Source organism: Nycticebus coucang, chromosome X, assembly GCF_027406575.1.
Source record: "Nycticebus coucang isolate mNycCou1 chromosome X, mNycCou1.pri, whole genome shotgun sequence".
In the NCBI taxonomy this organism is placed as follows: Eukaryota; Metazoa; Chordata; class Mammalia; order Primates; family Lorisidae; genus Nycticebus; species Nycticebus coucang.
Window position 1 is genome coordinate 112611519 of NC_069804.1, and position 12503 is coordinate 112624021.

A 12503-nucleotide genomic window follows, 5' to 3' on the forward strand; every position below is an offset into this window, starting at 1 on the left:
GGGAATGGGAGTGAGGAGAGGACAGTTGGCTGAGAGGGAACCACGCAGAGCAGCAGTTCCCTGAGGCACAGAGCAGCAGCTGTCTTTTAGCAACAATATGGCTCACTCCCAGATATTCTGCAGCCACACCCCCTGTCTCCCTGGGCAACCAGAGGAGGCCAGCAACCACTACGAACAGATCTGGGACAGAAACACAGGCCCCGTGAGTAAAGGATTTTCCTGAGGCGGTACCGACCGGGGTGGAGCTCAGGGACTAGAAATGCACTTGCAGACCCCAAAAGTTCCCAGGGGAGGGCTGACCCAGAGGACCCCTTTCCTGAGCCTAAGACACACCTGGCCCTCAGGGGATCGTTAGCCTATAGACAAAGAAAGGCAGCAGAATAGAACACGCAGGTAACCGAATACAAACCTGCAGGAGCAAAGACAGGGCCTGAAGCACAGGCTGTGGAAACTCAAAACAGCTTCTCTTCTGCAGGGGAATTTAGCAAGGACAGAAATAAAATACTGCAAAGTTGTTTTGTTCTGTTCTGTCAGTAACATCAATCAGGGGCAGGGCTGGAAGTGAGTGAACACCCCCAGCCTTCAGCAAGCACCCAAGGTTGTCAGGCCTCACCTCCTCCTGCTAGGTAGAGGCAGAGCGCAGCAGCCTGGCTGTACAGAAATATATTTCCTTGTGACTCAGGAAGGTGCAAAACCCTGGAGTATCTGTTCATTACAGACAACTGGGTCAGCCAACTGCGGGGCTATCAGTGACTGGGTGTGACAGCAGTGTAAGGTGGGGAAGGAGCCATCAACCTTCCCAGACTGATCTATTTGCTGGGTGGCTCCTCCTGACTCCACGCAGCACTGAAGCAAGCCATATCAGTAGTCACAAGACCCCTGTGATCCAGTTCCCAGAAACCTCTTAAACTCTCCCATCCCAGAAAGGTGCTGACTGAGACAATTGATTTGGACCTTTTGAACTGAGCCAATCACCTGAGGACTATTCATGTGTTGCCCTGGGTGTGTGGTTGTAGGAAGGTTTGATTTTCCTTTTCCAATTGTTGCCTGTGGGGGGTGGAGTGACTTAATTGCTGATATTTCTCCACATCTGAGACTTCAACCCAGAGTTATTGTTCCACTAGGGTTGAACAGAAACCAGCTGAAGACAACACAGAACCACTTAGCCCCACCACACCAAATAGGGCCCAAGTTTCTCAGGCCATAGCACTGTACGGGTCCTTGACAAAGCTCCAGGGGAAAAATCAAATGGTGTAAAACAATCATGGGGTGGAATCAGTGGAAAAACTGGTAACATTAATAACCAGAATAGAGCAACTCCCCCACCCAAAGAAAGACATGGCAGATGTAACTGAAGATCTCATTCATAAACAGCTGGCTGAGATGTCAGAAATTGAATTCAGAATTTGAATTGCAAACAAGATTAATAAAATGGAGGAAAATTTGGAATTAGAAATTCGAGCAGCAATTCAAAATTTGGAATTAGGAATTCGAGGAGAAATTGAAAAGTTGTTTCAAGAATTTAACGAATTTAAAGACAAACCCACCAAAGATTTAGACATGCTGAAGCAAGAATTTTCAGCCCTCAAAGATATGAAAAATACATTAGAATCCCTCAGTAACAGAATGGAGCGAGCAGAAAAAAAGGATTTCTGACATTGAAGACAAAGCCTTTGAAGGCTCCCAAACTCTCAAAGAGGAAGAGAAATGGAGAGCAAAAATGGATCATTCTCTCAGAGAACTCTGGGATAATTTGAAGAAGGCTAATATCCGCATCACTGGAATCCTTGAACGTGAACAAGTGGCTTCGCAAGGCACAGAGGCCCTTCTCCATGAAATTATGAAAGAGAATTTTCCAGACATGCCTAGAGATTCTGAAATTCACATAGCAGACAGTTTCAGAACCCGACCATGACTCAATCCCAATAAGACATCCCCCAGGCATAAGATAATTAACTTCACTAAAGTTAATATGAAGGAGAAAATTCTCAAAGCTGCCAAGCGAAAGAAAACCATTACCTACAAAGGAAAGAATATTAGAATGACTGCAGATCTCTCTGCTGAAAATTTTCAAGCCAGAAGAGGGTGGTCATTGAATTTTAATCTCCTAAAGCAAAATAACTTTCAACCCTGGATCCTGTATCCAGCTAAACTGAGTTTCATTTATGATGGAGAAATTAAATACTTTAATGACATTTATATGTTGAAGAAATTTGCCATAACCAAACCAGCTCTTCAGAATATTCTCAGACCTATCTTCCATAATGACCAACCCGATCCTCTACCACAAAAGTAAACTCACTCAGAAACTTTTGATCAAACTCCAACTTCCACACGGTGAAAGCATTAAAAATGTCCATTAGACTTGTGAAAACTTGGATACCCCAAATTTTACTAGACTTATCAATATTCTCCATTAACGTAGAATGGCTTAAACTGTTCTCTAAAGAGGCATAGGTTAGCTGACTGGATACAAAATATCAGGCCAGATATTTGTTGCATACAAGAGTCACATCTTACCTTAAAACACAAATATAGACTCAGGGTGAAAGGATGGTCATCCATATTTCAGGCAAATGGTAATCAGAAAAAAGCAGGTGTTGCAATTTTATTTGCAGATACAATAGGCTTTAAACCAACAAAAGTAAGGAAGGATAAGAATGGTCACTTCATATTTGTTAAGGGTAATACTCAATATGATGAGATTTCAATTATTAATATCTATGCACCCAACCGGAATGCACCTCAATTTATAAGAGAAACTCTATGAGACATGAGAAACTTGATTTCCTCCAGCTCCATCGTAGTCGGAGATTTCAACACTCCATTGGCAGTGTTGGACTGATCCTCCAATAAGAAGGTGAGCAAAGACATTTCAGATTTAAACCTAACCATCCAACATTTGGATTTAGGAGACATGTACAGAACATTTCATCCTAACAAAACTGAATGCACATACTTCTCATCAGCCCACGGAACATACTCCAACATCGATCGCATCTTAGATCACAAGTCTAACCTCAGCAAATTTAAAGGAATAGAAATTATTCCATGCATCTTCTCGGACCACCATGGAATAAAAGTTGAGCTCAGTTACAACAGGATCTGCATACTCATACAAAAACATGGAAGTTAAATAACCTTATGCTGAATGATAGCTGGGTCAGAGATGAGATTAAGAAGGAAATCACCAATTGCTTCTCGGCCTTTTGGCTAAGATCAAATGTGAAGAAGGAAATCACCAAATTTTTGCAACAAAACGACAATGAAGACACGAATTATCAGAACTTCTATGATACCACAAAGGCAGTCCTAAGAGGGAAATTTATAGCACTACAAGCCTTCCTCAAGAGAACGGAAAGAGAGGAAGTTAACAACTTAATGGGACATCTCAAGCAACTGGAAAAAGAAGAAAATTCCAACTCCAAACCCAGTAGAAAAAAAGAAATAACTAAAATGAGAGCAGAATTGAATGAAATTGAAAACAAAAGAATTATACAATAAATCAAAAAGTTGTTTTTTAGAGAAGGTCAATAAAATAGATAAACCTTTGGCCAACCTAATCAGAAAAAAAGAGTAAAATATCTAATCTCATCAATCAGAAATGACAAAAACGAAATAAGAACAGACTCCTCAGAAATTCAAAAAATCCTTAATGAATATTACAAGAAACTTTAATCTCAGAAATATGAAAATCTGAAGGAAATTGGGAAATTGACCACTACTTAGAAGCACATCACCTTCCAATACTTAGCCAGAATCAAGTGGTAATGTTGAACAGGCTCATATCAAGTTCTGAAATAGCATCAACCATACAAAACCTCCCTAAAAAGAAAAGCCCAGGACCAGATGGTTTTGCATCAGAATTCTACCAAACTTTTAAAGAGGAATTAGCACCTATATTACTCAACCTGTTCAAAAAGGTAGAAAAAGAAGGAAGACTACCCAACACGTTCTATGAAGGAAACATCACCCTGATTTCCAAACGAGGAAAAGACCCAACAAAAAAAGAAAATTATAGACAAATATCACTAATAAATATAGATGCAAAAATATTCAACAAGATCCTAACAAACAGAATCCAGCAAGACATCAAATAAATTATACATCATGACCAAGTCAGTTTTATGGCAGGGTCTCAAGGCTAGTTCAATATCTGTAAATCTATAAGTATAATTCAGCACATAAACAAACTACAAAACGAAGACCATATGATTCCCTCAATTGATGCAGAAAAAGGTTTTGATAATATACAGCATCCCTTCATGATCAGAACACTTAAGAAAATTTGTATAGAAGGGACATTTCTTAAACTGATAGAGGTCATCTACAGCAAACCCACAGCCAATATCGTATTGAATGGAGTTAAATCGAAATCATTTCCACTCAGATCAGGAACCAGACAAGGCTGCCTATTGTCTCCACTGCTCTTTCCCATTGCAATGGAAGTTTTAGCCACCACAATTAGGGAAGAATAGGCAATCAAGGGTATCCATATAGGGTCAGAAGATATCAAATTTTGCTCTTCTCAGATGATATGATTGTATATCTGGAAAACACCAGGGATTCTACTACAAAACTCTTAGAAGTGATCAAGGAATACAGCAGCATCTCAGGTTACAAAATCAACATCCAGAAATCGGTAGCCTTTATATATACCAACAGCAGTCAAGCTGAAAAAACAGTTAAGGACTCTATTCCGTTCACAGTAGTGCCAAAGAAGATGAAATACTTGGGAGTTTATCTAACAAAGGACGTGAAAGATCTCTATAAAGAGAACTATGAAACTCAAAGAAAAGAAATAGCTGAAAATGTTAACAAATGGAAAACATACCATGCTCATGGCTGGGAAGAATCAACATTGTTAAAATGTCCATACTATCCAAAGCAATATATAATTTTAATGCAATCCCTATTAAAGTTCCACTGTCATACTTTAAAGATCTTGAAAAAACAATACTTCGTTTTATAAGGAATCAGAAATAACCTCGAATAGCCAAGACATTACTCAGAAATAAAAACAAAGCAGGAGGAATCATGCTACCAGACCTCAGACTATACTACAAATCGATAGTGATCAAAACAGCATGGTACTGGCACAAAAAACAGAGAAGTCGATATCTGGAACAGAATAGAGAACCAAGAGATGAATCTAGCTACTTACCATTATTTAATCTTTGACAAGCCAATTAAAAACATTCAGTGGGGAAAAGTATCCCTATTTAAAAAATGGTGCTGGGTGAACTGGCTGGCAACCTGCAGAAGACTAAAACTGGACCCACACCTTTCACCATTAACTAAGATAGACCTCACTGGATTAAAGATTTAAACTTAAGACACGAAACTATAAAAATACCTGACCCTTCCCTGGGCAATTGAAACAGCTTCAAAAATACACTACTGGGACCTGATCAAACTATAAAGCTTCTGCACAGCCAAGAACATAGTAAGTAAAGCAATCAAACACCCCTCAGAATGGGAGAAGATATTTGCACGTTATGTCTCCGACAAAGGTTTAATAACCAGAATCCATAGAAATCGCAAACGCATAAGCAAGACAAGAGCAAGTGATTCCATCGCAGGTTGGGCAAGGGACTTGAAGAGAAACTTCTCTGAAGAAGACAGGCACGTGGCCTTCAGACATATGAAAAAATGCTCATCATCTTTAATCATCAGAGAAATGCAAATCAAAACTAGTTTGAGATATCGTCTAACTCCAGTAAGATTAGCCTATATCACAAAATCCCAAGACCAGAGATGTTGGCGGGGATGTGCAGAAAAGGGAACACTTCTACACTGCTGGTGGGAGTGCAAATTAATACATTCCTTTTGGAAAGATGTTTGGAAACACTTAGAGATCTAAAAATAGATCTGCAATTCAATCCTATAATTCCTCTACTTAGCATATATCCAGAAGACCAAAAATCACATCATAACAAAGATATTTGTACCAGAATGTTTATTGCAGCCCTATTCATAATTGCTAAGTCATGGAAAAAGCCCAAGTACCCACTGATCCACGAATGGATTAATAAAGTGTGGTATATATACACCATGGAATATTATGCAGCCTTAAAGAAAGACGGAGACTTTACTTTTTTCATGTTTACATGGATGGAACTGGAACACATTCTTCTTAGTAAGGTATCTCAAGAATGGAAGAAAAAATATTCAATGTACTCAGCCCTACTATGAAACTAATTTATGGCTTTCACATGAAAGCTATAATCCAGTTACAACCTAAGAATAGGGGAAAGGGGAAAAGGGAGCGGAGGAGGGGGGAAGTGGGCAGAGGGAGGGAGATTGGTGGGATTACACCTGCAGTGCATCTTACAAAGGTATATGTGAAACATAGTAAAGTGGAATGTAAATGTCTTAGCACAATAACTAAGAAAATGCCAGGAAGGCTATGTTTACCAGTGTGATGAAAATGTGTCAAACAGTCTATGAAACCAGGGTATGGTGCCCCATGATCACATTAATTTACACAGCTATGATTTAATTTTTTTAAAAAAGAAAAAAAACTGTTGATAAAGGTGCTTTAGTATCTTACAACGTGTGTTGTATTTTTTGTGCATATATTTTGTGTTAGCCTGCATGTACACAGGCAAGCTAGTTCAATCTTATCCACTTATTTAATTTTTACTCACTTCTTGATTAGCTAAGCCAACTGAGCAATCTGGCTGATAAGACACTTTATAGCATTTTATAGAAGTATACATAATTTCTGATATTTTCAGTAGGATAAGTTTATAAAACATTGATAATGCTGTATTTTCATGAGGTATAATTACTGATAATAGTTTATCAGTGATAAGCTGATTTCAGGAAACAAGTTATAAACTACATTCCACAATCATTTTCAGAAGTATGCTTTCCCTGTAGGAAACTGCAATACATGATAAGAAAATCATGTCTCTTTTTGACAGTGTTTTAAAATTTATGCCTCATGAGGTATTTGTTCTAGGATATCGAATCTGTGCTTGCCAAATTTACCAGACAAAAATTGTGTAGGTAAAGTAAGATTTCATGGTTAGGGAAACAGATGTCAGAATTATTTAGTATCTAATTAAATGTAGTCAAGTGCTTCTCCTGAATGGTTAGAACCTATTATGGACAAAAAAGAACATTTCTGCGGTTGGCTGTTTCCTACAAGCTTCAACTAGTAACAGGAAGAACTATATATATCATCACAGCATTGACTTACTAAATTAAATAGGGCATGGCTATTCTTCAAATAGGGCACAACTCACCATCTCAGAGATCAAGCTGGGGGCTCCAGTACAAGTCACATTGCTGAGAAGAGTTGCAGACCTTGAGCTGTGAGGTTGTCCCTCCTCCACTGCAGACCTCTGGTCTAATTGGGGAGCTGCTTACAGTCTGTGCAGAGACACTTCACTGGAGAGCAGGTGCAGCAGATATCTATTTGCTGCCAATCCCAGGTTTCTGCAACCAGCACCATTCTGATCACTCCAGTGAACCAAGCCAGGTCCTCATGGGACTCAACCTTTCAGAAATAGCATTCACATAACCTGGTGGGCCATGGAGGGAGCATGTTGTATTGTGCCCTGTGACTGGGCTTTGAGTCCCATGCCTCCTCCTCTGTGTGGAATCTGGGCAGAGGAGGAGCTTCAGATGCCACAGGCACAATCTGGGAATCCTTCAGTGACTGCCTCAGTGAATCCTAGTTGGGGGTGGGAGGGGGGAGAACTGTGGCTGACCAACAATTCTGACCTACCTCTGTGGTCCCTGGGTTGCTGAGACAACCCCTTGCCTGCGTGACTGGGCATTAGCAGTCTCCACACCGGCAGAACAGGCTTTCATATGTGTGGCTTTTCTCCTATAATCCTAAGAGCTAGCTCTGAAGCTATAACTCGGCCTGAGGATGAGGTTCTTCCCTTGTAGCTCCAGGGCCCTTACTGAGCCTGTGATACCACCATTGAGATTTGACAGTTGTACCAGTGTCACAATACCACACCACTGAGTGCCCACCGCTGCTGCTGGGCCAGAATAACTTTCCCAAGGTCCAAGACTTTACTCAGGCCCTTCTAGCCCCGAGGAGTCATCATTATTGGACTTGTTTCATGCAAGTGTTCATAGCCTAGTCATTCATGACCATTGCCTAAATAGACTCACCCAGCTACCACTGTCACCTCTGTTGGGTGATCCCATACAGAGCAATCCCTCACAACCACAGCTGCTGTGGAGAGGGTCCCACATGGCTCCCAACTCCAACTTCCAACAATGAGCTAGGGGATGTTCCTGCACCCTACATGAAGATCACCTAGCACTGGCTCAAACGCCAAACACGAAGGAAAAGGTTAAAACAGAATAGCTGTTCTATAGGCTCTTGGTGCACCTGTACCTCCCCTGATGGGTCAACATTTCAGAGTAGAATACAAAAGCTTTATATAGGGTCCTACGTTCCCCTAACTAAACAGGAGAGTTCCCAGGAAAGGAGAACAGGTGTCCTGAAATCCTATTAACCCAGAGTCAAAAGAAGAGGATCCATATGAGAAAAAACAGAAAAAGAACCCTGGAAACATGAAAAAAACAAAATATTTTGACATCCCTAAGAGAATACAATGCAGCCACAGTAATGGACTCCACCCATAAGGAAATTGCCAAAATAACAGAAAAGAAATGGAATTCAGAATATGAATGGCAAGTAAAATTAATGGAATTTAAGAGAAAGTTGAAAATCAACAAAAAGAAGTAAAAAATAAATTTCAGGAAAACAATGAAAAATCACTAAAGAGTTAGACAAAATAAGAAAGGATATAATAGAACTTAAAGAGATGAAAGAGTTATTTAAGGAAATTCAAAACACAGTAGAAAGCTTCAATGATAGACTAAATGAAGGAGAAAAAAGAATCTCAAATCTTAAAGACAAGGCTCTTGAGTTAACCCAGTCATTCAAAGAGGCAGAGGAGAGTATAAAAAAAATCTGAGCAATCACTGAGAGAGATATGGGAGTATGTGAAGCAAACTGACATTCAAATTATAGGTATCCCTGAGGGAAAAGAAGAAAAATCTAAAAGTGTGGAAGACATATTTGAGGGAATTATTGAGGAAAACTTCCCTGATACTGCCAGAAATTCAGACATACAGATACGAGATGGTCATTAAACACTGGGGATATTCATAGCAAACAGGACATCATCACCAAGACACACAGTGATCAACCTGGCCAAAGTCAAAATGAAGGAGAAAATTCTGCAAGTAACATGATGGAAGCAAAAAATAACTTAAAAATGAAAACCTATTATGTTAACTGCAGATTTGTGAGTGGAAACCTTACACACCTGAAGGAATTGGGACCTCATCATTAATTTTCTTTTTTTTTTTTTTATGTTTCTACAAATATTGAGTTTATTTTTAAGCACCACATCAAGTTTGAATCTCATAAACAAAGCTATATATTCATTATCAGTTAATTTTGGAAAAGAGTAAAGACTTGGATACAACAGATACAGTAATTTAAAGTAAAAAGTGTTTACTTTTATTATTAAAATAGTACGTGTGTATGTGTATATATATGTATATCTTCTGTGTAAGTGATTAGGCCCTGTTGCTTGTCTTTTTAGAAGTATTTAGAACTAATATTTCAAAAGTTGCCTCTTTTATTTGTTACTTGTGTTTTTGCTGGAATAGAGGCATAAAATATTCTCTTTGTTTAGATTAATGTACTCATATAATATATACCTAAACTGAAATTAAGGGGTCAGATATCTTAGAAATAACAACATTCATAATCACAAGCTGTTTTATGGGGGGAAACCACTAATATTTCTTTAGAGAAACCCCCAGGAAAACTAATCTTGGGGAATGATTTTCAACCTATTTTATAATAATCAAAAGATTTGAGCTCATGGAAGAGATTGTCTTTTTAAAACTACTTACCCATTTCCATGATATACATACACGTATTTTACTAGGGGAAGAATTCAGAAACATGATTTCATCTTAGCTTTGTAAACAAGGAACTTTTCAATGAGTTCATGCATTGATTCTTTTTTTGGGGGGAGGTAGGCAGTTATCCATTCTGATCACTGAAATATGAAATTAAAAGCTACATTTAGAAGCCTGCAAAACTTGTGGTACAGAATGCCAAAGTTTCATCTACAAAAGAATGGGAATGTTATATTTACTACAGGAAATTACAATGTTTAACATATTATAAACATTACCTGCTGGTACTTTTTAATCACAGTAACATGACATCAAAAAAGCTACATATTCTTGTTCATTAAAATTAATGAGGCTATTTTGGTATAAGAGACAGATTATTTCTCTCTCTCTCACTCTATCTCCTTTTAAAATTCCTCAATATTGAGCTGCAGATATTAATACAAAAAAGGGTGAAGAGTGTTTTCTTTGTAAAGTGACTAACATACATAAAATGTTCTGGCAGATAACAACACTATTGTATTATATCTAGTAAAATTTTATGTTCATTTACCACTCTCCACATCACAACCCTCACATTTTAATTATTTATTTTTGTTCTTTGCATGTGAGGACACCAACCAATCTATTAGTTCAACCTTAAGCCTGTTCCTTTTGAAGCCAAGATAATTCTGCTACTTCATAAAAGGAGTAGCAACTCAAGTTCAGGATGCTTAAGGCAGAATGGTTACTGCTCAGGCTTGCTGCTTTGCCTGGATTTCTGCTTCCTTTGAGCCAGGTGGTACTGTCAAGCGTAAAAAGGCATATACTGCATGATTTTCTTTGGCTTCAAAGAAGGCATCATAGTCCCCACAGTACTGGTTTTCATTGAAAATCTGAGGTGGAAGGGGGTGTCCTATAGCTGGTCGACTGTTTTCAGGTACATTTTCTCTCATCCACTTCCGATTCTCTTCATTTGTTGCAATATCTTTTTCCTTAAATCCTATTTTGTTGGCTTGTAAAAAATCAAGCACATCTTGCTGTTTCTTCTTAATTGCAGTAGAGCCAGAGGAAGATGCAATATAAACATGGATCACCATCCTGGGATCAGCAGCTGTGGTTGGTTGGGTCCTGGAAATGGCTGTGAAGAAGCTTCAACAATGGCTGGAATTGAGCTAGGAGCCAAACAGAGCCATTAATTTTCTTAACCAGAACAACTGCCAACTTAGAAGTTTGTATCCTGCAAAATTTAGTTTCCTAATTGATGTAGAAATTCAGTCTTTCCCAGGCAAGCAAACACCTAGAGAATTTTCTATAAACACACCTGTCTTGCAGGAAATACTCAGAACAGCATTTATACACAAATCAACACTATAAATACCTATCAATATAAAATCACTCTAAGAACCACTAAAAATCACAACAATTGAAAAAAGAATGACACAAGAGGGAAGACAAAGCAATAAGTTACTGTGCAATATGATGAACACATCAACATCCCACATACCAATTCTATCATGTATCATATGGTCTCAATGGTCCTCTTGAAAGACATAGACCAGCTGAAAGAATGAAAAAAAACAATCCAAATATCTGCTGTTTCCAGGAAATGCATCTAAACTACAATGATGGACATAGACTCAATCTGGAGGGATGGTAAAAAACACCCCATACAAATGAAAATGAAAAGACAGAAGGTATAGCCATTCTTATATCAAATAAAATTGACATTAAGCCATCAAAGATAAAAAATGACAAAGATATTTATTATCAAATTATAAAGGGCACAGTTCAACAAGAAGACACTAAACAATTCTAAATGTTTATGCACCTGACACAGGACCTCTCAGATACATAAAGCAAATTGTACTAAAGCTAAGCTGCAAAATATATAACACCCCACTGTCAGAACTTGATAAATTATCAAAAGCAGAAAATAAGTGAATAAACAATGAAGTTAAACTGGACCCTAAATCAAAATAACTAATAGACTTTTACAAAACATCCTACCCCCAAACTACTGAATATACATTCTTCTCAAGACCACATGGTCTATTCTACAGGATTGATCTTATCTTAGACTATAAAATGGTCTCAAAACCTCAAAATAATAAAAATCATGTCATGTATCTTCTCAGACCAGAGCAGAATAAAAATAGAAATGTTTGATAAGAGAAACACTCAAATCTATACAAAGTCATGGAAAATTACACAACCTACTGCTGAACAATTATTGGGTCACGAGTGAATTTAAGATAGAAAGCAAAGGATTCTTTGAACTGAAAAACAATGGAAACACAAGATATCAAAATCATGAAAATCAGAAAAAGCATTCCTCAGGGGAAAATCCATAACCTTAAATGTCTACATCAATAATACAGACATATCACAAATTAAGAGCCTAGTCTGGGCATGGTGGTTCAAGCTTGTAATCCCAGCACTTGGGAGGCTAAGGCAGGTGGATTGCTTTAGCTCAGAAGTTCAAGACCAGCCTGAGCAAGCGTAAGACCCCATTTCTAAAACAGCCAGGCATTGTGGCGGGCACTTGTAGTCCCAGCTATTTGGGAGGCTGAGGCAAGAGAATCATTTAAGCCCAAGAGTTTGAGGTTGCTGTT

At 38.3% G+C, this 12503-nt stretch overlaps 1 protein-coding gene across 1 annotated transcript; it reads right to left on the bottom strand.

The window, feature by feature from the left end:
* Positions 1–10643: 10643 nt before the first annotated feature.
* LOC128577377 (adapter SH3BGRL-like) lies at positions 10644–11074 on the bottom strand. Its single transcript, XM_053579599.1, has one exon. It carries the CDS (start codon positions 10986–10988, stop codon positions 10644–10646), a length of 345 nt encoding a protein of 114 aa, XP_053435574.1. The 5' UTR covers positions 10989–11074.
* Positions 11075–12503: the final 1429 nt, after the last annotated feature.

Coding starts and splice junctions, on each gene's coding strand:
- LOC128577377 (XM_053579599.1), bottom strand. CDS start 10,988: ATGGTGATCCATGTTTATATTGCATCTTCCTCTGGCTCTACTGCAATT.